Genomic DNA, 26,516 nt, shown 5'->3' with positions numbered 1-26,516 from the left:
GTTGGTCTCATGTATCCTCACTCATGTCTCCTCTGCCTCTCAGAGGAGAAAGCAGGAAGTGGTGAAGCCTTTACGTATCGAGGCTAGGAGTAAGGGTGTGGAGGTATCATGTCAGACTCTCATGCAGGAGACCAGAGTCATGTTTACATATTTATTAACTGAAACTACAATCTTTCCCTCACCAGCAGTGTTTTAAGCCAGGATCAGACTATTTACTATATTTTTGTCTGCCATTAACTCTTGCCATGTCTTGGTAGGTTGACTGGCAAGACTACACGTATGGCCCCGACCAATCACAGCATGTCTTATTTCACAATCAGGCACGAGTCCGGATGTTATTGGGAAAGCGGGTGAAGCAACTGACAGAGGCTTTGTGTGTGATGCTGTTGGTCTTGTGTACCGAAAAAAAAAAAAAGTACTGGCCGTACATTAACACTAACCATACATTAACAATAGTTTAGATGCTATAGCTTTTGTCTAACCCGAACCAAATCATAGTTGCCATGCACAGGTATTACAGAAAGTGAAAATGTTTTGCAGAATGGTCCATTATCAGCACTCTTGTCTGGCTAAAGGGGTCCATACTCAGCAGCGATCTGTCTAAGAGAGCTGCTCCATTTAGTGTGAGTAGAGAAGAGACAGAGGATGTCAAACAATTACCAAAGCCACCTGCTACACCCACGGTCCTGATGTTGCTCCCGCGTGACCTCTCCTCCAAACCCTCACATCTGATCTGCCAAGTGGCCACCTGAGTTGAGAGCTGTTCTGCTGAGCTTTGAGGGGCTGCACCGCTGTTACACCGAGAGTCCCTCTCTTCAACAGCGTTCAGCTCTTTCATAACAGTAGATGCTCAATGGGAACGCTCGATCCTGGACTGTATCTCATTTCTACACTCAAAAAGGACCCTAATATGTCCCAGAGATATCAGGAAAGTTCTTTTGCAGTGACTCGAGGAGTCTGGTTTTTCAAGGCTGCGATGTTGACTGCAGAGGTTGGGGAGATGGAGAGATGGGGGGGGGGGGGTAATCATCACAGGAGCTTGTGGGCGGAAAGGGAGGCCTCTTGGCTGTTTAACTTCCATTTCGTCCTTGTAAATGAATCCTACACTCCAGCAGCTCTGATGTATAATATACCAGAGCTCTACATAGCAGTCAGGTTTTATTCCAGACCAATCGATAGGTTTAATGAATCCTGAGTTAATTTGTTGCTAACTGAATTGCGTGTGAGAGTTAGCTGTAAGCAACTTTTTCACTTTTCTTGGCGCTTTTGATCAATAAATGATGTGGAAACAGCCTGTTGATATGCTCACACCTGCGCCTTCTGCTACCAGGGGATGGGGGGGATACCCAGAAATGCCTGTTCCTTGGAGCGATACATGTATAATATTTGTCAATATGCAACACTGCAGGCCCTGAAAACTTCTTTTCTGTATCACCCTCTCACTATGAGTGATGGCATCACATAGGAACACATGCTCGCATTAGCATTTAGCTCATCGCGTTGCTGCGCCTGCATTCTGCATTCCTGCCTCCTCATTCCCTCGCTGTCATTACTGCCAACACTTGGCTGACGTTGACGGCAATTTACAGTATTTACCTTGAAAAGTGATGAGCGACGCCACCCCCCTCATATGCTGTTTCCTGAAGACACCAGAGGAGTTAATGGATATTTCCAAAGATTACAGACTTAATATTAACCTGTTCCCAAAGGTAAGATAAGAATGTCAGGTAAACAGCAATGTCTATCTGAAGCTTGCTAACATTAGCCGATGTTAGCCACCATGAGCTACTGGACATACCAGGCCAACTAAGGCTGTAACAACAAAACTCCAGAGTGCACTGAGCTGAACTCCTTATGAGTTGTCAACTTTCATGTGTAACAGGAAGACTGTGCGATTTCTTCTTTTAAAAATGACACAGTCTCACTTTAAAATGAAATCGGCTGACGGCTGGAGGTGATTTCTGCTGGGGCCTATCAGAGGTCCTTGTATTCCTTCAGCTAATAACAATAATAAAGCTAATAGCTGCAAAAAAGCTAACAGGAGAGCTTGGGAGATGCCAATCAAGCACAGTCTGTACATGCCCACGCACACCTGAGAAGACGTCTGATCAGCTAAAATAAGCAGAATCAGATATGTGGCTACTGGAGGTGTGCAGGGCCTATAAATGTTTGGGAAACAAGTTTGCCCATTTATTCAAGGTTGCCTACAACAAAGCTGCGTTGCTCATGTACATTTAAACTATAATCATTTGGCCTTGAAACACACAGGCAAAGCTAATATGAATCTTCAGCAGATCAGTTAGTTGAATCAAGTGGGTGTCAGAGTCACAGTCTTTATTACAGCACATTATTCCCGCTTTGTGATACGATCCCTCCACTGCAGCTCAGATAGACTTGAAAGAACGTGAACCTTTCCTTTAATCAGCAGTGGTATTCTGAAGTCGCAGTTTGATTGCAGTGTAGCAGAAAGGGGTGAAAAATGTTGATTTGTTTTCTGCTCACTGCAAGAAACGGGACAGTAAGTGCATATCACGTTCAGTCAGAATGCAGTATGGAATTGAGACACAGCGCTTGTTTTCACACGGTTTGACATTTTGGGAAATAACACTCATTCAGTTTCATGTCTGTATTCTAAATACAAAGCTGGAGCCACGAGCCAAACGTCAAGACTTGATTTTTACAGAGTTACCGAATTATTTCTCCCCGGGCGTATTTTTGGAGTTTGTCGCCCTGCTTTCAGTCTTAATGCTAAGCTGAGCTAATCGACTCCGAGGTCTAGCTTCAGAGTTAACGTACAGTCGTGAGAGCGTATCGATCGAACTCTCAGCATGAAAGCAAATAAGCGAATGTCTCAAAATGTCAAACAGTTGCTTTGAAATGGCCGGCACAAGACCTGAATCAGGGCCTGTGAAAACAGCGAGGACTGCAAATACACACAGGTTCTTTGGAACATGTTTAGGATATTTTATAAAGCTCAGAGTTCACACTGCTGTAACCTCATCACTGGTGGGAAGTAAGTAAGTGCATTTACTCAAGTACTGTACTTTTACTTTACTGGTCATGATAGTTATGATGAATTATTATAGAGAAGACCACTGATGTGACACTGAACTTTAGGTTGACGTGAGTATAATCTGATGATAAACTCAAGTAAGTTTAGGATGCATGGCTGCTGATAATAGTATTACTCACTTAGAAATGTGTGGAACTTGAACTGTACAGCTGAGCTCAGTCCAGTTTGTTTCGCTTCTTGTGTGTCAAAGCGTCACAGCACCCACTCAGCATTTATCTGTCTGTGTTTATCGTGGAGCGACATCTCTGGGGGGGCTGTTCACTCAATATGTCCTGGGCTTTGGTCTGGCCTCCTGCAGTCAGCAGGCTCTGCATCGATAGACAAAGCAGAGCCACCCTGACCCATTCAGCAGCCTCCCAGAGCTCTGATCCAGCTGAAAATGAATTCTTTAAACCTTTGGAGAGGAGAGCTGCAGAGCTGGAACTGAGCCAACAGGGATCCTGCGACCAGAGCACGGCTTAATCTACTCAACATGAAACCAAACCTGGGAAACAATCTCGTATCTGCTGGCAATTGGGTTTGTTTCCCACAGCAGATGGAAAGCCAGTTCTTAGATCTACCTGTTTTGTAATCTAAACGATTCGTTGCTGCGCCTGCGCGTTCGACCAGGCTGAAAACAAATCCTGCCATACACATTCATGACCATGCTTTCTCAGAACTGATCTACAAAACATGGTTCAGGGAAATGGATGCCATCCGGTCCTCATGTCCACCCAGCTGGTTGGTCAGACCTCATGCTCCAGCACTCCATAATGCTGTACAGGGCATTTCCAGTGAAAAGGTTCAGGGTTTTCTGGAAGCCCGTCAATACTATTGATGCATCACTAATCAACAGCGCAAGATCAGAATGTACACCTGTGTGCTATGAGTGGATCTGATGCTACTTACTTACTGAAGATTTTAAGGACAAACCAAAGCTTTATGACTGCAACGGTACAACACTTGAACATTTCTGCAATAATTCCTGCTCCATATGGTTTCAGAAGTGACTTTCTTATGCAAGTCTTTCAAATGACTGCATTCGGTTATAGATTTAAGCCAATCTGCATCACCATCACCACCAACCAAAGCTGCATGCACAACATCTATGAGTGTGAATACTTACTAGCTGCCTAAACTGTGTTTCAGTCTTTACACTGACACTGTCCTCAGTGCAGCTGAGACATGGCAGCTCGCTCCTTAAAGTTCATATGATATGGTATTGTTCAGTAATTCACTAAATGACAGCTTTTTGGCCTATTTGATCTACATTTGAACCTTCTGCAAGTGCGGCAAAGTGAAAATGTGACAGCAGAATTTATTTCCAGCCATTTGCACAAATAAATGAGTTCTGATTGGTGTCATAAACCTGAGATTTGAAACTAAATGTTGTCTTGAAAAAACACTTTAGTTTCACACACACTGAGCTTAAGCGCTGTGGAGCCAGGGGAGCATGTGTATTACAACCATTTCACAAAAAATAAGACTGATTACTTGGGGGCTTGTGAAAAACAAGTGTTTTCTATTTTATTAGAAGCACAAATACTGTTCCATTATTTTTTGAAAAAAAGTCTAAATATGTTAAAACATTTGGCTTTATTTATGTTTATGACGTTTCAGAGTCTGGTTGAAGAGGTTACATGGTTGGTGTACAATATACTGTAAGCATACTGTGTAATCCACTGCTTCTCTTTGTAGGCAAGTTTATTTTTCCAAGATAAGAGATAAGATAAAACTTTATTAATCCCACACCGGAGAAATTAAATTGTTCCAGCCAGCAAAGTATAAAAAGAGAGGCACAGAAAGATCAGAAGGACAATAAAGAAGGATACAGAATGAAAGAGAAGAGAATAAAAAAAAAAGCACATTTCATACACAAACAGCAAATAAACACCTCCCAACTTGACTAAATTATTGTGCATTTAAAGTCCACAGCTGTTTCTGAATTTTTTAAAAATTTAGAGGATTGTGCAACTTTGGCAGAGGCACATGCTTTCCACCTCAGCCCACTTGCATTTCCCTAAGGAAGTTATGCAGGAGTTCAACATTTCCTGTCAGTTTCTCCTGTGTAAGATACATGTCAGTGGCGGACTCCGCCACTAACCTCTGTATCCAGAATGTAAATACATAGCACATAGTTACAAAAATGGGTTTTGATTTTATGAAAATCTTACGGGTTATCACTTCGAATATGCTTTCATTCTTAACAATGCAATTAAACTAAATTTATTTAGCAGCTTGCTAGCTCAGTCAGTCTGCTCGTGTCAGAGGTGTTACTCATTTTTGCAGGAACTACAGGTTGGACCGAGTTCCCCTTCCATGTTCGAACCCTCAGGCCATTGCTTTCCAGAACGTCATTCAGAAAAGAAAACCCATTTTAAGCTCAGTCAAATTTGTAGTCCTCCGCCGCAGCCCCTCTTTGACCCTGTTTTTTTAAGAGAGCACTCATTGGTAGAAGATGACACGGTGAACGTACAAACAAGGGTTGCACTGAAATTGCAAACCATCTAATTTGATGAAAACGCTCTGCCTCAGAGTGCCATTTTCCAGAAGCACACATACAGCGCCTGGATTCGTTACATCGCCAGGGAATGGGATGTAATAAGTACCAACATCAATGCGGGAAGACAGACTCCAGTATGCATCCCTGTCCTGCTGGATTATCCCAGGGTTGCGTCAGTGACCCGAGGCGGCCACTGAGATTTGAGTTGTGAGTGCATCAAAGTCCTGTCAACAACATTTTGTCAGGACTGATTGGGCTTCTTTCATGTTGTGTGTGTAGAAATATGAAAATGCTCTTGCAGTTTTTTGCGACCCAGACTCATGAAACAGATGACTGCATATTAAGTTTCACCTCAAAAAAGTCCTAATTTGAGGGTTATCAGTGTCAGGAATCTGCTTGAAATATTGTGCACGCTCAGTGTATTTAAAAAAAATGAAAAAAGCTCCTCATCAAAGGGAGAAACGCGACTGAAAATAGTCCAGGTAGTGTGATCGCTGCTTCCTGTTCTACACGGGCCGTGATTTGTGTGAGTGGTAATGATCTGTGTCATTCAGCTTCTAACTGGGATCTCACTCTGCAGCTGACTCATATGCTTTTTATAGCCGTCTCTGTCATTCCACTTTACAGCTGCTGTGTGTGCGCGACAACACCGTCCTGCTGGGAAGAAAACGACTGTTGATACTTAGTGGCGTGTTGAGTTAAAGTTCTTACATACCCGGGAGCTTAAACCAACGAGAGTACAGTTAATGTGGCACTTGACTTAGAATTGTAGTTCAGGGATAGACTGCTGTTGGCTAAATTTGTGGTTTTGTGAGATTTGTTTTGGTACTACATCACTGCACATACATTAAACATCACTATGGATTAACTTTTTTTTTTTTTTGCTCTCAGTTTCTTGTAATTACTTTTAAAGCAGTTATTATGAATATTCTATGTCAACATCTGTCCATTCCAGAAGGCATGAAGTTTAGATTTCTAACCTCCACCATGCACAGGATGCACATGAGTCGTGGGTAGAGGATCTATTTAGGCTGGTGAAATACTGCAAATGCATCTTGTAAGTGAATACTGTGAAGCAGTTGTTTCATGTGTCCCACTACAAGTGTCCTCCCTGTAATCAGCATCACTGACGAGGACGATTTCCAATTATTTCTCCCACTTTTGCTTTGCTATAATTTGTTCCAAAAAAGAAACTCAGATTTAGAAGCTTTTCGAATGACTGAAGTTATTTTGTAACACATTTAATAGCAGATTAGGAGAGTTCTGCTTCTTTTAAAGTGTTTCTTCTATGATTTTATGTTGGGGCTGCTGCTGAGGAGTAATCTCAGTTTGACGGTTCCTCATGGTGGTGGCAATTTTTGCGAGGGAATAAATACTGAGCACTTATATTTCTCCGCTGCTCAGTGGTTCCTCTTGTGTGCAGACGAGCTCTCCCACAGTCCTCGCTGTGTCAAATGACTGGCATGTGAATGGGAACGGTGAGGGGAAGCCCTGCGCCCGGGCAGAGTGGAATGGAGGAAGAGCTGCTTTGCATGTCAGATTTACAGGAGCTGTCAGCCTGAGACGGTCGGTCGATGCCTGTGAACTGCTGGATGCTGGTGGAATGACCAAAACTGACCCGCTTTTACAACAGAGAAGTCACAGGGGTGTGTGTTATCCATCTGAGCTGAGCTGTGGATCCCCCTGAAGCCGAGCAGTGAGAAATTCTTTGTAGCATCAAACAAGGACGATCGCATTGCATCATAAACGTGACGTTTCTCTCTCTGCAGTTGCTAATTTATATTGCATTGCGCACCAAAATAGCTCAGTAATACAGCTCACTACCTGCTAGGTGCAACATCCGTACATGATGAAATAAAGGGGCCACCACACACACAAACACACACACACACACACAAGCACCCTCCCCACTGAGGCAACATTCGATTTGAGAATGTTTTTTGCTCCCAGATTGATTGATGCTACATGACAGCACACGGGCAGAAACCCCCCTGAAGGCACAAGATGCACATTTGTCCAACCTGTCCATTATTATATTTGCCAGGAAGAAAACACAAACTAGAAGCCTTTAAATTGAACTGAAATTAAAATCCATTTTTGCTGTGACATGAGCATATATATTTACTTTGACTTATGCAGTTACTTGGTTAATTTGTATTTACCAAAAAGAGGAAATTTAAATGACATTCACTTGTCTCGAGGTGGCATGAACTTTTAGTTCAAACTGATTATTTCAGTATGGTGTCCGTTTTTTAGTTGACGTCGCCGTTGCTAAGTCCCTCCTGTGATGCTGAGGTTACAGGACTACTCTCGTTGCAGTGGGTTTTGAAAGTCAGGTCATTTGCCATCGAGACATCTGGAAGCATGAAACAAAGACAGCTAATGCTAACTACAGCATTATAGCTCCTCTCATGTGTCACGAACGCAACACTGAGTTGCTAACTAGCTTCTACCCTCCGAGTGGAAACACTAGCAGGTTCCACTCGAGCTGGGCTAACTAGTTTTACCTTCCGAGTGGAAGTACCACCGCCACAGTTTATACTTCCACAAAAAGTGAGGAGAATTCAACTTTCACCTTGATGCATCGGCTCTAGATTCAGATGGAGGAAAGTGTGAGCTCTCTTGACGTGTTGCAAGGCATAAAGATGTCAAGGTTTCAAGTTAATTAACAAAATATGAAAGAAAAATTAATGTGTACCGTCAACCAAGAGTAATTTAAAATAAAGTTGTGAACAGTGTGTTCTGGCTGGTGCAGCAGCTGGTCCCAGAGAAGGACTGCATGCTACAGAAAGAAGAAGCCGTCCATGACTTGATCTACAGTCTGCCTCTTATATAATAGTAATCACTGTGATGAAATACAGATGCCAGTGCTGTGCTGACACTTATCTGCCACAGCGTCAGTGTTTGAATCTTAATTTTTAAATGTTATTTCTAGTCTTCAAAAGATGTGCATGTAAGCACTGGCGGAAAATGTCTCACTGGCGTATTTTACATCTAGAATCGCACCTCTCAATCTTTAAAATGTGAAGTACTGGCCGATGTAACACCTGAAGGTGGGGTGAAACGCTGCGTGCACAAATGGCAATGGAATCAGCTGCAGACGTGAAGGCCTGGTGGAAACGGTCGCCAGCTTGGTGTCTTTCCTGTCTGCGTCTCTGGGCTTCAGCACATTGTTTGAAGCGGACTAAGCTGCATGGCGACAGAGGCTTTTTGAGTGCCAGGTTCCCATTCACACTGATCACACATTAGACTGATCAAATCAGCCCCCCGGCCTGCTTCCTGACTAACTCAATTTGCTCTCATACGCTTCCCTTTTCATGCTGAGCGCACGCACGCACACATTTACACGCGCACAGGCCTGGGTGCGCGCTTAAACATGTGCACACAAACAGAAAACCAACAGAGAGTGGGGCAGTACCCATTGAGCTCTAATGAAAAGCAGAAAAAGCCGTTACCTTGGCAACTGCCAGCATACATCTTCAGGAGGACCCAGATTTCCTGTCTGACTGCGATCGTATTGTTTTGGTTCTCTTTTGATAGCCGCAGCATCCCTAGACGGATTATCTCACCGTTGGCAAGAATTTATGCGAAATCATCACGAATGAAACAGCAGCCATTTGTGCAGACAGGAAGCCACCACACTGAAGATCCTGTCATGGATTTAACACCTCCGGCTCCGACAAAATACAACAAACTCTTGAAACACGCATGTAATCAATGATCTGAGGGATTTTTACCCTGGCCTGGAGCCAGTTTCTGCTCAGCGCAGAGCCCCTCTACGGCGAGAACGCCGCTGCCAAAAGCAGAGGATCACGGGAATTCAACTGCCGGCGTGATTTATCCAAATTACTGTCTAACACACAAAGAGGTGTAGTCACTACGGTTAGGATGACCATGAATATCCAGAGAAAAACCTTTTTCACCCTGCACCACGAGCGTAACCTGCATTAAAACTGAGACGGATCTCCCGTCAAGGCACTCAATCCAGAGTGTTGACCTTTTTTGTTTTTTGAGGGATGAGTGTATTTCCTGGCAAACAGGTATGGGGATTTAACCCTTCCACACGCACAGTGCATCAACATGAAGTCATACGTGTCTGGAATATATATTTGATTTTCCAAAGCATTTGGGTCCACGCCGTTCTCATCATTATCATTCTCATCACCATAATCAGATTATTATAATTGCCTGTGCAGTGTTTGTTATCTTTGCATGTCGGTCTAAACAGGAAACAAATCAGACACCCATTTCATTTCTCTGCATTTGAAAACGCAGGGGAGGTAAGTGGAGGGGCAGATTTACCTTTTTAGCCTTGTGGAGGTCCTGGGTGTAATTTAACCAAACACCCATGACACTTTAAAACCACACTGACAGTTAACCATCCTCCCTCCACAGATGCCATAGATGTTCCTCTGTGGTCAAATAACACAGGAAATAATTAACTGTGCTCAGTGTGTTCTCTACGCGTTCTCCGTGGGATTTGTGCTTGTGATGACGTTTCTGTAGGCGGCCACAATTGCAAATGCCAAATGCTAAACTTTAACGAGAATCTTAAATCAGACTCTTCACAGACGTATTAACAACAAATGGAATGTAAAACCAATAATCCTCAGGAAGACGTGGCTTGATTCCATCACAAAAAAATGTCAACTGCTAGACAAAAAATGTTTTTCATGAGAATTCCTCACATTATTACCTAAAAACGTACTTTCACAATGATCATTGTCTGATAAAGTATCTCAAATTTTACACAAATATAAAGAAAATGTGTGTTTCCATTCACTGCCACTATGCGGTTATTAGAAGTGGGTGCATTGATGGAGGAAGGATAAACTCATACATGAATTAGTTTATGGTGACTTTTAGCCGGCTAGCATTGTAGCTCTTGCAAATGTGCCTAATTAGCACGAAGCTGACACTCTTTGTTCTAATTAGCAGCATTTGTTAATTAGTAGCCTCATCAATGAGCCACAGTTAGCATGTTACCGCACCAAGCAAAGATAATGAACATGTTAAACATCACACCTGCTAAAATGCCGGCCTGAGCCCACTGAACTCATGCATTCTACTGGCATATAACATGTTTATGTTGTTTTGTCCAAAGTTTGGGTTGTTGCTCTGTATTTGCATGTAGCTCATCAGAAAGAGTTCTGATGACCTTTCTTCCCACCAGGCTGGTGGAGATTTTGGCTAAACAAACCCGATTAAAGTCTCTGCACAGTGGATTGACTGTGCTCTTTGCTGTAATTTGCCTTCTCTGGTGTTAATCCCAGTAAAAAGCACATGAAGAAAAGGCTAAAAATGAGAATGAATCCAGACTGTGGTTCGCCCTTGGTTCATTTTGTTTTGCTAAGCTTTCCAAGCCCGAGGCTTTGGCTATTACATGTCACCATCTGTCTCCTTATGCACAAAAGTCTGTGCATTTTGTATTACATTCTGCCTCACAGTGAGCTACAGCAAATTTCACTCGGAAGAGGACAGAAACTTGAATTTGATGAGGTTCTTCGGTGCCACTTGGTTTTGAATTGCTTTGTTATACCTTGACAAACTTCCAAACTAAATAAAGAAAGGCTTTCTGAGGCTTTTGTTAATCCACTCCATAGCTGTGTGGCGTAGACCTGAAACGACTAGTTTGACAGAAAATGTTTCAGCAACAATTGTGAAAATCAGCAGCTCTGGTCTGGTGTTAAAGTGCCTTTATATTCTATTATTGTAAATGCTACTGTGACAAGTTGTACGTCTTAAAACTGCTGCACAAATAAGTGAATCATTCCACTGTATTCAGCATGGTTTACTTTCTCTTGGCTATTGCTCTGCGGTATGATTGATCCAATATCCAACTGGCTTTGCTCGCAGACTGGCCTTGACTCTCCTGAACTTTCATTAATGTACAAAGAGCTGGGAATCCATTTTGGAAAAAGTGTTTGTATCTGATGCTCAGTGGATTAAGTGCACAGGTAATTACTTTATAGAACAAGGTGTTTAGATAACAAATGGACAAATGACTCTTTTACAAATGTACAACTAACAGACCCAGCACAGCCAAACCGCGTTCACCAATCCTCAAGTGGATCCCGAACCAGCATCTGTTAATGTCACCTTCTCCTCTTCCCTCTCCTCCTCAGACGGCCTATAAGCCCTGGCTGTGCGCTCAGTATTTCCCCACCACCCAGCAGTCCTGTCAGAAGAGGGTACCGTGCCACCAGTACTGCCTGGAGGTCCAGCAAAGCTGTCCGTTCATCCTGCCCGATAACGACGACCTGATCCACGGCGGCAGCCCCAGCTTCATCTGCACAGGTTAATCCCCGCTCACTGTCCGGTGGTACTCCCTGTTTACGCAGCAGCAGATGAAGAGTGGACTGTATGTTTGCGTGTGTGGGTGTTTGTGTGGCCTTGCATTCTCTACTGCCTCAGAGAAAAAACCTCATCATTTAATTTATGTTGGTGGATAGCATTTTCTAAACGAAGACACAGAATTAATTCATGCACAGTGTGGATCTCCTTATTTACTGGGTGGTATTCCTCCAGGAAAACTGCAAGGCGTTTCTGAAGGCTTTCTGATGACATCTAGTGGTGCTTTTGAGCACAGCCGAGCACAAACAAGAACATTTTAACAATGCATTGATAAATTGAATTTGGTCTGTCTCTCAATACTTACTGCAGTTTATACAGTAGTACTCAGCAAGGACTCTGTCTCAGAGGACCAGGCGCTGGCTGTGTGTCAACACAACAAGTTATCTGGACGAGCTGAGCGCCACAACAGCGTCAAATTAAAGTCCCTGCGCAGCCACACTGGTGTTTTCAGTGATTCTGGCTGGTGAGATCTCTGCTCAGGTTCATGCTCAGTGGACCTGCGCTGGGAATTTATGTGAGGTCATCAAAATTTTCAGAGCTAAGGGGCTGTAGAAAAATGAATTGTGGCGACAGGGTGGTCAGAAAGGCTGTTTCCTTCTACTTATCGTCTGCAACTTAGCAAAGAGATTTGCAAATGCTTCTGCTGTCGATTACAATTGAAGTTTAACCTTTTATTTATCTGCAAAACGTTCCTTCAGAGAGTGGCTGGACTATTATTTTAACTTTAAAGCCATTCATTTAGAAATTCCTAACCTCTTCTAATGTGACGGTAAATGGTACACACGTTTAGTCTACCATTGTGGCAACCTTTACGTCCTCAATACGGAATTTTAGTCATTTTTTTCTCTCAATTCCTGATGAGTTTTCAGTCCAGAAATAAACTTAATCCATGTCAGATCAGCCAGTCCCAGATCTGTTCTCACCACCCTCGACTGCTCTCTCCCCCTGCTTTCGTTCGGTGAGTGAGGTTTTCCCTGTGCAGCGACAGCTCCTCTCATACACTGGCAAGTCAACACTTCTAGAGCCATCAACCGATACAGTGAAACGTCACCCTGCGAGTGGTCACGGGCTTTAATTTGAGTTCAGCTCAGGGTCACGGCGTCTGGTCCTCCGCGTCGCTGTCACAGCTACAATCGGAGATCTCCTGATCGGTCTACAGAGCTGAAGGATGTCCAAAAGGATGGTCAGTGTTGATGAGATGACCATCACCACTGTCAAAGGCATTGGCCTTTTACTGGACATAAATTAGCATCTCATTTATAACATATCTATATCATGAGACAGTATAGGTCGGTCTAATTTGTCATGAGACTTTGTAATAGAGCATTGTGCCCAGTGTTGCAAATGAATGAGTAGAGCCGCTTTTTGGAATTATTTAATTTTTCTGTCGTTTTGCATCACTTTAAGCATGAAGTACAGTTGGTTTGTCACGTATTTAATTTGCTGCATTGAACAATTTCTCAATTCATTTTCCACATTTCCCCATCACTGACATTGCAAGCATGTGAGGAAATGACTTTTTAATGGCCAATACGAACAGGAGGAATGATTCCAGCAAGCAGAAACGGCTGCACTGTTCACGTGGGCACTTTACTGATGTTTGAAGACAGACGGGGCAAAACTGTGGACTTTTAAAAGCTGCAACGCGGCTGAAAGACTAACTCATCATTCTTTTGTAGTGACGATATGAGACGTTGTTCCTCCCATGAATTAAAAGGTGAACGAAATGCCCTCTTTCTCACAGCCTTGCTCGGTCCGGTATGACCTGCAGGTAATGTTAGTTTATGTGAGCAAACCTTTGACAGACATAGAAACACACAACACTGAGTCATGAATACTCTTTTCTGCTTCCACTAATTTCACCCTGATCACATAATTGTATTTGCCAGTGGTTGCTATTCATCAGGTGTTCCATAGTCTGACTTGAATGTCCACTCTTTTGTGCTCGACACAGACTGAAAGCTGCACTTGTAGTTAATCCGAGCTACAGAGTACGAGCGTCATTTATTGGCAACTTCATTAAGATTTCTTTTTTTATGCCATTTTTTATAGGTATCAGCAAACTAAATCACCTTGACTGTGGTTATTAATAGACACATAGTATGCAGCAGGGAAAAAGTCAGCATTTCTCTTCTGTGTCATCTCTTTCTCAGGGCTCTTGGGAGATCATCTATCAGACAGTGAGGCGGAGTGCTGCGACGTCCGATGGGACTCCAAAATGGACAACCCTTCAGGCGGGACACTAAAAAGGACTGCTTCTTCCTGCCAGCCCGAGGGGGCCTCGGTCACCTCCGCTGCCAACCCGAGACTGTGCAGCGGGCGACTGAAGATCTGCCTGCTGGCCCTCGTCCTCCTACACACTGTCATCATCATTTCAGCCTCCCATAATTCTACGTTGGTGGGCGTGGCTGCCATTTTCTCGCCAGAGGAGAGTGCTTCGAATGAGGAGTGAACCTTGGGGTTGAATCTGGTGCTTGTAAAGAGTGATGTCGCTCGAGAGGATTATGGCTTTTACAATGTCATGGCTGCCAGGGACACATCTGGCGAGACATGCTGGAAATGCCTCTACAATCTGCCGCAGATGAACCATCCACCACAGGAAGTGGGAGGGTTTTAACTGGAGCTAAGGGTGCTGGGACTGGACATGGACCGGACCGAGACGTTTGTGAACCACCCCCCTAAAGAACTGACCTCTTGCCACTTGAAACCTGCTCATTGTTTCTATTCCATCCAAATGTTTTCTAGCATATTGTCCCTCCTCTCCCTCCATCCCTCCCCTCCGCCCTCTCCCTCCCTTCCTGACGTTTTCGGTGTGTGTATGGATGGCTCGTCAGAGGAAAAACGGACACTGATGAAGTGTGCGCTCTCACTCATCATTACCTTTAGATTTTTGCTGTATTTTTTTTTTTTTTCCAGGTGCCAGAATGTTTTGACATATCAACCGTGTTCCACTTCCTACTCTCCATCACCTCCGAGGCATCGTCTCACTACCTTGTATGTGATGCTGCTTGAGGGCCTGCCAGGAACAGCTCATCCGTCATTCATGTGGGTCTTGTTTCGCTGAAAACAAAATGTATGTGATTCTTCTATATTCTAATGTTCAGCTTGTATTTTGTCCCCCTAGAACTTATTGTCAACCCCTTACGACGGTACATGCCTACATGTTTTAGGACCTTAAGTGCTCTGAGACTGGCTCGCTTTCTCTTCTAACTTGTTGGGCCATTGAGCAAGTTAGGAGCGATGAAGTGCAAAGGTAGTGACGGCTCAGCGTATGCTTACGGGGTGTTGCAGGAGTTCATACTGAGCTTAGTCGCCAGGCAGTGCTCCTAGACAGGAAGTGGTGTTCTCTGGTTGCTTAAGTGTTCAGTTTACCTCATACGGTAGTGTCGGTGTTGCAGACGGGCAGCCCAGTGGCTCGCCTTAACGCCACAGAGAGTATTTAGAGTTGTCGTACATGAGACTACAGGGACAACCCAGGGACACTAGAGAATAGTTGCGTGATGCCAAAACACCAGGAGCCTCATTTATCAACCGTGCCTGCACTAGTTTCTATGCACAGAATCCGAACTACCCATTTCTTCTTGTGCTTGAGAATGTGTGGACCTTTAGAACCAGTCCCAACCATGAGTACCAACAAAACCCCAGTGGTGCACGGGCGGAGAAGCTGAACTGCAAACACACAAACAACTCTACTGTCAGCCGTGTAAGCATTAACGGTAAACTGTCGGCTTTTCCGTTTTCATTTGGAAACAAGTCTAACCTCGAGCGAAATGAATCCACTGAAAGAGCGAATTTAAATTAAAACCTACAGATGGGATCGATTACAAGGTGATATGGAGCATAGGAGCTACATGGCCTCTACCTACACCTCCCTCACCCATATTGTTACATCAGAAGGAGGAGAATAAGGGTTAAATGACTAAATTACACCTTAATCGCTTTCTTTGGAATGTTTTTTCCAAAAAAATCCAAACACACACACACACACACTCCTTAGCTAGTTGACCCAAATCAGATTTTACTGGATAAGTGTACGTAACTGTTCCTTACTTCAGCATGAGTATTTTTAAATATTTTGACGTGTTAGAGGAAGAGTGGATTTTCACATCAAAATACTAAAACGTGTTTTTTGAGAGAGATAAATTTATAACTATGGCGGGAAAGAAGAGCATTGAATCATCCCACTATGTCTGCAAACTGTTTGTGTGATCACACATTTTCAATGTCAATATAGCCGATCTCACACACAATCTTGTTCATGTTGTAGTGACCATAAAGTAATGATTTCATCTGCAGTGCAGCAGCTTGGTAACGGCTGCTGGTTGCAGCCCAGTATCACGCCAAAGTGTGTTATAGACCCACCGATCTACTAGATGATAGCGTGTCAGTGCTATGTTTTGATTCACCCAGGCATGAAAAGTACACACATGTATGAAGGTGCAGTACCAGCAGAAGGTGATAATGAGAGGAGCAAAAGTCAAACGCAGCATAAAGTGCGACAAAGTCTACATATGGAGGAAGTCGGGGTGGATGGATGTGTCAAACACAGGACTTTCACTGGGGTTCGTGCCACATGTGAAACCAAATGCAAAAATTGGCGTTTTCTAACTGACGTAGGTGAGCTACCTTAATCACATACGTACGTAAAATACTTAACTTACATAACTGTTGTACTTATTTCAACCCAAACCATGATACCCAAGTAGTTTTGGTCCCTTAGTGTAACCAAAGTGTGACTGTCACCTGAAGTGTTTCTCAGCAAGCTTTATTTTGGAAGTGGAAGCAGACGCTGCACATTTATCATTGCTGACTTGAGTGCAGAATGAGGACATGTTCTGTTCATGCCTTGGCGAGCAAAACATGACACCGACACGGCGGACCTGCAGCTGTATTACACACACTGGTCTGATACCGCGTTGATTTATGAGCCGTGATGGAATTTCACGCTGCTCCCGACGTCTGCCAACAGAAACGGTCAGATGTGTCAATGAAAACAGCAGACATGCCACTCCACCAGACGCACCGTACACAGCGCATCGCTCGCAGTCATTCGCTCGCCATGACAAGTTAAATATTGCAAACGTTGTCGAACATATAAACTAAAATAAGACCAGCAACAACGCAGGAGCACACACCATGCTGCATGTCTCCTTTTGCCCACAGAAAGTAACTGCCTGAAGGCTGGGGGGGGGTGTTTCGTGTTTGCATAGACAGTTCCTCCACACACGATTAGATCTTGTTCTATGCTTGGTTTTGATAAATGAGGCCCCAGATCTTTGAGTGCCTCTCTGCTGCGTACGCCCAGTGAGGCAGATACTGGCAATGGAGCAATATAGAAACAAAAAAAACAAAAAAAAACCAAAACAGCCAGTGTGAGTGTCCTACTTTGTGGCATCTTCACTATTGTTGACTCGGCTTTTCTGAGTTGCTGCAAGAGACCAGCCAGCCAGTCAGTCAATCAATCAATCAATCAATCAATCAATCAATCAATCCGTCGACTCTTAAATACCCTTAGGCGAGCTGATCAACTGCTATCTTTCACAGACTAGCAAAGGGCTGTGTTAGTGTCAGCATGCGAGGAGTGTGAGGAGTTTTCAAGGGCTGATCCATCCAATTTTGTTTTTTAGGTTATTTTTGTTTTGTTTCTTTTTTGCGTGGCTGCTGCCAGTAAAGTGCACATTGACACGAGGACAGGTCACGCAGGGATTAAGAAGAGTTCAAACTCCCCTTTTTAGCGAGGAAGGCACTGAGATTTGACAGAAAAAGAGATTCATCCACGATTAAAATCTGATACTGTGAGCAACTAGTGATACACCAAAAATTAAAGCTAAGGACGCTAAATGTCTTTAATGAAGCATCTTTTTTTTTTTTTTGTCCTCCATCCTGGTTGCCTCCAACGATCAGTTAAAGACAGATTGGAGTTGTAACATCTCCTCCAAATTGTTCTTGGCTGTGAAAACATGGTATCAGTCCCCCCCCCCCCCCCTTCCCCATTAACAGCTTGACCTTCCCTCGCCTCACATCACGTAACGACCATCGGTTTGCTCTTCACACTCATCACCAGAGTGGGATGTCACATGGAAGTCAAGTCTACACTTGCCTCTGGATTTTCAAGATGCAGTCCATGGACTTAAGCCCCCCCCCCCACTCCCCGCCCCCCCAGTTTACTCTCTGATCCCTTTTTGCTTGGTGTGACGTGTTGTTTTGTTCCTTTGTTTTCCCTGACAAACTGTGACGACGAGAACTACATTCCCTTGAAGACAGCAGCGGATGTAATAGGCCCACACTTTGTGCTCCGTCCCTTCGATCTCTAGCTGTTCATGATCTGAGTCCTGTGGATCTATGCAGATGAACCCCACCCCAAACTAAACCCCCACCTACCCTCCCTGACCACCACCACCACCGCCAACCCCCTTGTCCTTTCTGTTGTAAATATGTTCTGAGGATGTGGGATCCCAAAATGGCCACCCATCCCCTTCCCAGACGTCCCCTGCACTCCTCCCACTGTTGGAATCTCACTGTGTTTTCTGTTCGCCTCCTTGGTTTTTGTCTGTTTCTTGAGATTTTTGCTGCATTTTTCTGTTGTCTAAAGCAGTGGTGTGAGTTGATGAGTAGGACTAAGTTGGATGTTAAAAAGATGAGATAAAGAGGTCTTAAGAAAAATATACAAAAAAAATGAAGCTTGAGTTGAGAAAAGGGTTCAAATATAGAGAAAAAATTATGATAAAGTTGTCATATTGTCATACTAGAGATGCTTTAGTTTGCTAATTTACTTTCTTTTTTTTCTACAAAAGACTTGGATGAAATTATTTATAAAATGCGTCCCACGAGTCATGATCTTTTTTGGACGTAAAACAAATACATTTATTAACATTTTGTTCAAAAGAAAATAAATATAAATTATGTTAAACATTACTGGTGTTTGTGTTTTTTTCACTGCCTTTGACATTGATAAGTATGGAGCCCCAAAGGGGTCAATTACAGAACATTATATTATGAAATAGTCATATGAATAAATTGTGTGAACGATATAAATGAAGAAACGATTTGTGGAAGAATCAGACATTTTTAAATTCAACTGACTACTCTGAAATATTATCTCATCATATCATTCACAGTGAAGCCTCACATACTGGAACATTTTATTTCATGGGGACACTTTTCTTAATGATACATTTTATTTCATAATGTCACTTTTCATGATGGTGGTTTTATCACTGTCCCCTCAGCCCTAAACCAATCACGTACCCCCTGCCTCTCTCAAAGAAACTAACGCTAAACTCAATATCTTCACTTTGATAATGTAATAAAAAACCCTGTCGAGCTACTTTGCCAGCAATTAATATGTCATTGTTGCTTTAGCTAACTGGTGCTAACTGGCTAAATTTAGCAGCAGTTGTTGAGCTTCCTGTATTTAAAGGGCAGGGGACATGAAATTTTCCATTAAGTCTCACAAAACATAAAATGTTAATTCTGAAAATAAGAATGATGACATTACATTTTATGATTATGGGTTGAGTTTTAAGAATTTCTTGATCTATTTCAATAATTATTGTTTCATTAATATTGTTCACATGTTTATCTCATGATGACTTAATATTGATCACTTTGTGGCTTTACAGGTAATAAAGCATCTCCAGCACAACTCCCGATATCCAGCAGAGGGCAGTACAGGATAATGACCCAGAATTCAGACCACAGTGACTGTCCTGTGAGTGACCAAGTCATGGCAGTGAGTGGACGACATCGTGCACCAAACTGCTAGAGAGGTTAAAACGCTCCTCACAGAATGGAGGTCTGGTTATGCAAACACTTTTGAAGCAAAGCTGCTCCACTTCAACCCCATTAGGGCTGAAAAAAGCTACCCAAAGACAATTGAAAACACATTTCTGACCCAAAAAAAGGGTGGGGAGGGGTTGGGGGGGGCAGGCAGCATGATGGCACCAGGAAAGAAAGGAGGACTGGTTTTTGGATATTCTCCCAAAAAGAAGCACATGTACGTAGGTGTGGTGGGGAGTTTTGGAGGGATGTTTGAGGACACATTGCTGAACCACTCTGAATACCTGCAGCAACAGTCACTTTCATATCATCAAGATCAAGTTGGTGCTGAGATCGCAGTGTGTTTAAGGCCTCTTTAATGTCTGCAGACTCGAGGTCTTGGGTGTTTTGCTGCTTGCAGAGGGTAGTAGAGCATTTGCTGGAAGAGCCTTGCATTAAGAATCAGACAAGCAACATCAAGGTCCTGTTTGAAATGTGTAAAATAAATAAAAGATAGTACTATTATAATTATTACTAATGCAGGATCTCTGAGATGTGCCAGTCTCAGAGGTGCCTCCCAGTTGGAGGCCAGAACTACGCAATACCTGCATTGAGCCACAAGGTGGTGCCATAGGACCGGTTTAGATCCCAAGAGCGTGCTCGCATGCATGCTACATGGATTTCCCCACCTCGGAGGTAAATTTGAAGAGGTTACACTCAACTGCATGGATGGCCTTAAGGGGGGAGTATGGCTGGCAGTGTCCCACAGGTTGAGAGAAAATGGAAGCAAATCGGTACAGACAAAAAGAAAAAGCATAAACGATGCACAAAGGTCCCAACGGGGAATGTGAGGATGTAATGAAAATAACAGGATATATATGCAGCATAATATATCTCACTGTGGTTGTATTCATATTAAAATGTCTATACACGGCAGAATGTGTCCATGATGTATCGACTTTAACAACAGATACTTCATAGAGATGGTACAGGGGAAGAAAATCACTAAAACAGTATTTTAAGGATTATGTCCTTCTTCTCAAACCTAGGGGTGTCAGAGGTAATGTGGACACAAAAACCCTGCTCGTTCATCTTTATATTAACATGTTTTCAATTTCCGAATGGTAAAAATGATTCCAGTGGCAGTTCTGGCTGTTAAAGTGGTTTGATTGCAATTTCCTCTCTGTGCCTTTGCCATTTCATGCAGTCTCCCACAGCAGAGCTCACACACCTCCCACGCATTTTCCCTTTTTCTCTCTCTCCCGCTCTCTCTCTCTCTCTGAACCACATGTCAACTGATCTGACATTTCCCCATCTCATGGGCTCTTTTTTTTACTACGCGGACATTTGTAAAGGAGTTGGGAAAATACTTGTCAGAACTCTGAGATCTCGTTAAATCAAGAAATGAAGAAATTCCCAATTGTGTCGTTTGTGTGGGAATGTGCTTCACTTTCTGGGTATTGCTATCCATGTGCATTGGTGCCATTTGGACTTGCCAGAAATCCACATCAAGTGCCTCTATAGTTTTTACAAAGGGTTGTAACGTGTTCCTAAACGCTTAAAAGCTGCAGTGCACCACATTTGACACAATAAAATCCACACACGCATTGGAACGAACACTAATCTTAAAGCTCCACTCGCTAAAAAAGTGCTTTTCGAATTTCTCAGAAGTATATCTGCAGCCATTTATTGTGTTATATTTCTGATCTCCATAGACACCTACGCAGCAAATTGAGCAGATTTCTATTCATGGTGTTGATGAGACTTTAATTTAAAGCCATCTGCTGTATCTACACCAAGGCTGGCTACACCGTGGGCTCCTCTTTGCTCGCCGATCAGCGCTCATCTATCAGCAATCTAAATGCGTGCCCTTTTCCAAAAACTTCTGATTTTACCCACACACAAGTAAGTCCAGATTTGGCATTTTGACTGCAAAACTTTGTCTATGTATCTTCTGCATCAGGTTGCTCGCCATGCTCTGCCTTGACCACACGGAACGACAGGAGTGCTTTTATTTGTGCCTATGGGTTCTTTCACGTACACTTGTGTCATGTCTTGTGAGAACGTTCCGTATTGGCTCATGCTGCCTATTTTTACTTGGTATTTCCTGTATTAATAATGTTTTCAGAAAGCTAACCACTTCTAAAGGCACTGCAATGCATCCAGGCTGCCCATTCTCTCTCTCTCTCACACTCTCTCTCACACACACACACACACACACACACACACACACACACACACACACACACACACAGATATATACTACATACAACTGATATGAACTGAATGGTCATTTATACATATGATCATGTCTCCATATGAATACTCTTGCATATTTCACATATTGACACCATTTAAACTTCGTACTCAGTGGGTTCTTTTGCTTCGAGGCTGAAGTCGTGTCACTAAACTCATATTTTGAAAATATTTATGTGGTGCCTATTCAAATAAACTGCGTGGTAAATCAAACACTCTGCTTCTTTTCCACATACTTTACAGTGTGCATACTGTTTCAAGGCATGTTAAAGCTGCTGAAAACTTTTCCTGTGTTCATTAAGACAGAAGTCAGTTTGCTTTTTCAAGAGAAAATCCACAAATTTTGTCCTCGAGACCCAAAGAACTCTGACACTCTGGCCCTAAATTGCGAGGCAACATCACATTTTACCCCCTGCATCCCGAAACAAGCCTCCAGCATGTAAATATAGCTTTCACAATGTCGACTGGTGAGCTCACAGTTTACAGTGTTGATCGGTGTTTGTTCTGTCAGGGTTCCAACGCATTTTCTGAATTTCTGATTCAAGCTCAGACTGAGCCCTGAGCTCAAAAACTCTTCATCAGATTCTGATTCAAATCTTGCGAAACGCAGGTTGGAGCACTCCAGCATGTGTTGTCACGTTATTTGAAATGAAACTCTGCTCACTTTGAGTCTGTTAGGACACTGATTGAGAAAACGTGTGCATTTAAAATTACGGTTTTCATCCTGAGCTGCACCAAAAATATTAGACACAAGTGAACACAACGCACACGTAGATCACACTGCATGGTGCTGAAATCCAGACATGCACACAAGCACGCGTGTGATTCCTCCTCTTTTTTTCTTAATCACACATAAAGAGAACATATGTATGTACGTACAGCGCTCGTGTTTAAATCAAACAGCAAACAGCACCAAAAGCCCAGTTTGTGTTCTCGCTGTCACACTCGAAATGTATCGGAGATGCCAGCATCTCTCCCACATCTCGTCCTCTTGCTGCCCACTTTCCTCTCTAGTCGGAATTTATTTATTGAACAAACTGGCATCCGGCTCGCCCGAAAAGCTTCAGCGACTTGACACCTCAGCTACCGTCGCCCAACACACCATCCATCTGACGCCTGGCCTCGTCTGCATCAAAGGCCCCGCTGCAGCAGCAAGTCGGAGGGGTGACAAAAAAACCTCCTGACAGGGTGCATTTGTTGCTGCTGCTGCCGCCGCCTGAGGGAGAACAGCTGGGGTTACCACTGTACATGAGGCTTTGAGAAGTCAGGCAGTTTGACACGAGAGCGAAGGAGAATAATGCGCTCACAAGATCCCTTTTTGTCTGAGGGAAGTGCCGAAACAAGGTGTTACACAAACTAACGCACACCCACAGCATGACTGAGGTCCAGTGACTCTGCAGTCTTACATCGCGCCCTCCGGGCACACGTGTCACTTCCCATCTGTCCCGCGCTCTTTGTCGAACGAGCTCCTGGAGTCTGTTTCCAATCCAGAGGCGGAGAAGCACGTTAAATTTTAATGCTGCACTGTGTCTTTTGTCATGTGCGCCACTGCATTTGAAAACATGGTTTTGGTGTATTTTCTGACTGTTTACAACATTTAAATATCTTTAAATTTCAAAACTTCCCTCCAAATGAGCACAAAGTGATCACGTGTTGACGCTTTGCTCACACCCCCGAGCTACACGAGGAGCTTTAGCTTTGAGCTGCTGCTGCTGCTGCTGCTGTAATGCACTTATCATTAGTCTTGCAGTCGGTTGCAGTCATTTTGTTGACTTCAGTGAGTGTAACAATACTGAGGGAGGAAGTTGAGGTTGTGTTTTGATTTGCATTTTCTCACTGATGAGTGAAGGGACCCGTTTGTCTCTGAAGGACTCGGATTTAAAGCTGAAATTATGGGAAATGTGGGCGGTGGGCCCGGATTGATTGTCAGTCTGGATGTTGTACAGTACGAATTCCTGAACCTTCTTCATTTCATAGCCGTTACAGAAGAAGACGCGGATATATAAACACTGCACGAACCGACTGTCATGAAATCTGGCAGGTTGTAAATACTCTGCTCGCTGCTGAGGGGAACCATCTGAATCGCCATGCAGAAAACGGACTCCATGTGAGGCGAGTTATGCAGGGAGGACACAAAGTCATCCCTTTTCCTTTCTGTGTCCAAGAATCTGCAGAAAGTCACAATTGCCAGATTGCCTGTGAGACGCTCCAGACTGCACCAGACATTTAGCAGATATCACTCTTTGCAAATATCCTCCTGTTGCCGCTTCAGACATTTTGTTTCTGTATAGAATTCTACTGAATGAATCATTCATAACAGTAACTGAGCTTTACATGAATCGTGACTTCAAAATGTCAGCAAATGTCACGCTTACCACATTCTTTCATTGCCTGTTCTTTGCTATTATTACCTGTTCTTATTTTCTATATTATTCCATTGCAAATGTCTCTCAAGTCAACAGGGGTTGCCTTAGAGACAACTGTTTTTCATCTTCTCTGGCAGCACAGACAAAGTGCAGAACACCAACACACATCTGTGGCTGTTAACCAGTCTGATCTGCCGTCCAAGTCCAGTCAAAAATACTGCTGTGGACAGAGGATGGAGCCCTGAGCCACTTCGTTTAATTAAAACTGATATTATCTGTGGGATGACCGTCATCTCACTTGAGGAAAGCAAATCTCAGCATTAAGAAGTAGAACACACCCTAACCACAATCAAGGCAGTCAGCGAGAGACGCATTACAAAGGTCAGTCACAAGGAGTTAGCTCGCCCGGCAGACAGGAGTGACAGCGCGGACTTCATTTGTTCTGATGATGATTTTGCGGTGTGACATTTGGTTTCGTTTCCAGCATGCAGGACGCAGCATGAGGCAGCTGAAAAGCCCACAAACTCAGGGTTTGTTCTGAACTCCTGATAAATACATTTCCTGTAATTTTCCAGCATTAACACTCTCACAGTTCTTTCATGATTGCATGTGTCACATTTAACTACTCCTCTCATACTGCACCTCTAATTGTATTTACTAGCTGACCTTGGTTGCAGAACTGGCCCTGTTGTTTATCCTTGCTTGCTTTCCAGCCTGACTTCAGCAAGCTAACTGCAATGTTTTCTACTTTTACTTCGTCCCAAATACACAGAACACTGTTTACACTGTCACAATACAAATGTCGTATCATATCACTGTTAGGAGCTGACTAAACATGCATCCTGGAGGTCAATCACAGCCATCCTGCCCCCTGATGAATGTCGCTTTACTGCGGCTTCCTTCCCCATCGTTGACATCGTTGTCATGGATACTGCTGGTGCGAGTGTTGTGTGTTGTCGCTGCCGTGTTCACGCCTTAACGTTACACCAACGTTGCTCACAGATCCTAAATCACAGATACAGAATGTGTCTCCTTGCCTGTCTTTTTTTTTTGTTACAGCCAACGATCAGAAGCGGATCTCGGAGCATCTGAGGATCTTTAATAAGTTTGAGAACCTCTGCTCCAGAATGTCAGCTGGAGGTGTTCAATGCATGTATGCACACATTTGTAACAACGAATCCACAGAATGAACTCACCATGCTAAATAATCACTGACCGAACCAGCAGCATGTGAGTGTACAGACAGAACACAGGAGACATTTTAGTGACGCCACGATTGCAGACAAAGCAATAATATTAATATTGAAACTGATCTGAGTCCATACAGCTGAAGTTGTTCTCATTAACCCGCACTGATTATTAGGCATGAACTCTACTGAGTTAAATCTGGGGTAATGACTTCTGGTTGAAATGTTCAGGCTCACATCAATCGAATGCCTTTCAGCCAGGAGAAAAAGTCAAATAAAGAAGCTGCCACCAGGTAAAAGATGCCTCTGATGAAAAGCTCATGGATGTGCTTGAAATACGAGATTTCTATGTTTCTGTGATAAACAATACGTAATGACAGCAACGCGGTGACACAAAAATACACACAAATCAGTGTGTTCCTCCCACAGACCGAGCGTGGCGGCATGCAGGACAGTGTGAAGTGTGGCGCCCGGGGCGAGCCGATGCTGCTCGCGACCTGATTACCTGGAGGGGACGGAGAAATTGGGGAGTGCTAACACTTTAAAAACCCACAGCGCCCACAAACATTGATTATAATCAGGGCCGGACTGAGGGGCGGTTTGTTGTGGACAGACGAGAGGAACAAAGCCCCAGACTGCATTTAAAAACAAAGCCCCTCTCCACGCCTGTGAGTCAAGCAGGGCTCTCCTGTGAATCACTGCCTCGCTGCACTTTCTGTGCTCAAGTCACAGTCATTGAAAGTGTGCGACTTTCAGTATGCATGTGTGCACTTTTGCTTACATTCTTCACCTCTGCTACAACCACGAGGTCTTCTCCAGACAACTGCTGGTCGTAAATTGCTCGTTAATCTTGAAATAATTTGAATTTCCTTCTGGTACAAAAATGAAGCTCACTCCAAATTAATCACTAAGCTATTTGGCCTTGAGGCAGATGGAGGCGGTTGGTCCTAAACTGCAAAATAATCACAGCATCCTTTTCACGGCGCTGTCAAATGGCTCGTAGTTGTAACTCTAATGCAGCGGAGAATGCATTACAGCCA

At 43.5% G+C, this 26,516-nt stretch overlaps 3 protein-coding genes across 3 annotated transcripts in view; all 3 read left to right on the top strand.

Moving 5' to 3' along the window:
• Positions 1-18,823, top strand: part of nalf1a (NALCN channel auxiliary factor 1a) — a 29,327-nt gene extending 10,504 nt beyond the window's left edge. Inside the window, exons 2-3 of the mRNA XM_076723899.1 lie at positions 11,681-11,852; positions 14,063-18,823. Coding sequence (XP_076580014.1) covers positions 11,681-11,852; positions 14,063-14,361 — 471 coding nt within the window. The 3' untranslated portion in view covers positions 14,362-18,823. The remainder of the gene's footprint in view (positions 1-11,680; positions 11,853-14,062) is intronic.
• stradb (STE20 related adaptor beta) overlaps positions 1-26,516 on the top strand; it is a 123,764-nt gene that overhangs the window by 4,276 nt on the left and 92,972 nt on the right. The window lies entirely within an intron of this gene.
• gpr137c (G protein-coupled receptor 137c) overlaps positions 1-26,516 on the top strand; it is a 152,839-nt gene that overhangs the window by 76,665 nt on the left and 49,658 nt on the right. The window lies entirely within an intron of this gene.

The sequence above is a fragment of the Chaetodon auriga genome, chromosome 23 (assembly GCF_051107435.1).
Source record: "Chaetodon auriga isolate fChaAug3 chromosome 23, fChaAug3.hap1, whole genome shotgun sequence".
In the NCBI taxonomy this organism is placed as follows: Eukaryota; Metazoa; Chordata; class Actinopteri; order Chaetodontiformes; family Chaetodontidae; genus Chaetodon; species Chaetodon auriga.
Note: the sequence above shows the minus strand (reverse complement) of the source record. Positions and strands in the feature narration are given on the sequence as shown.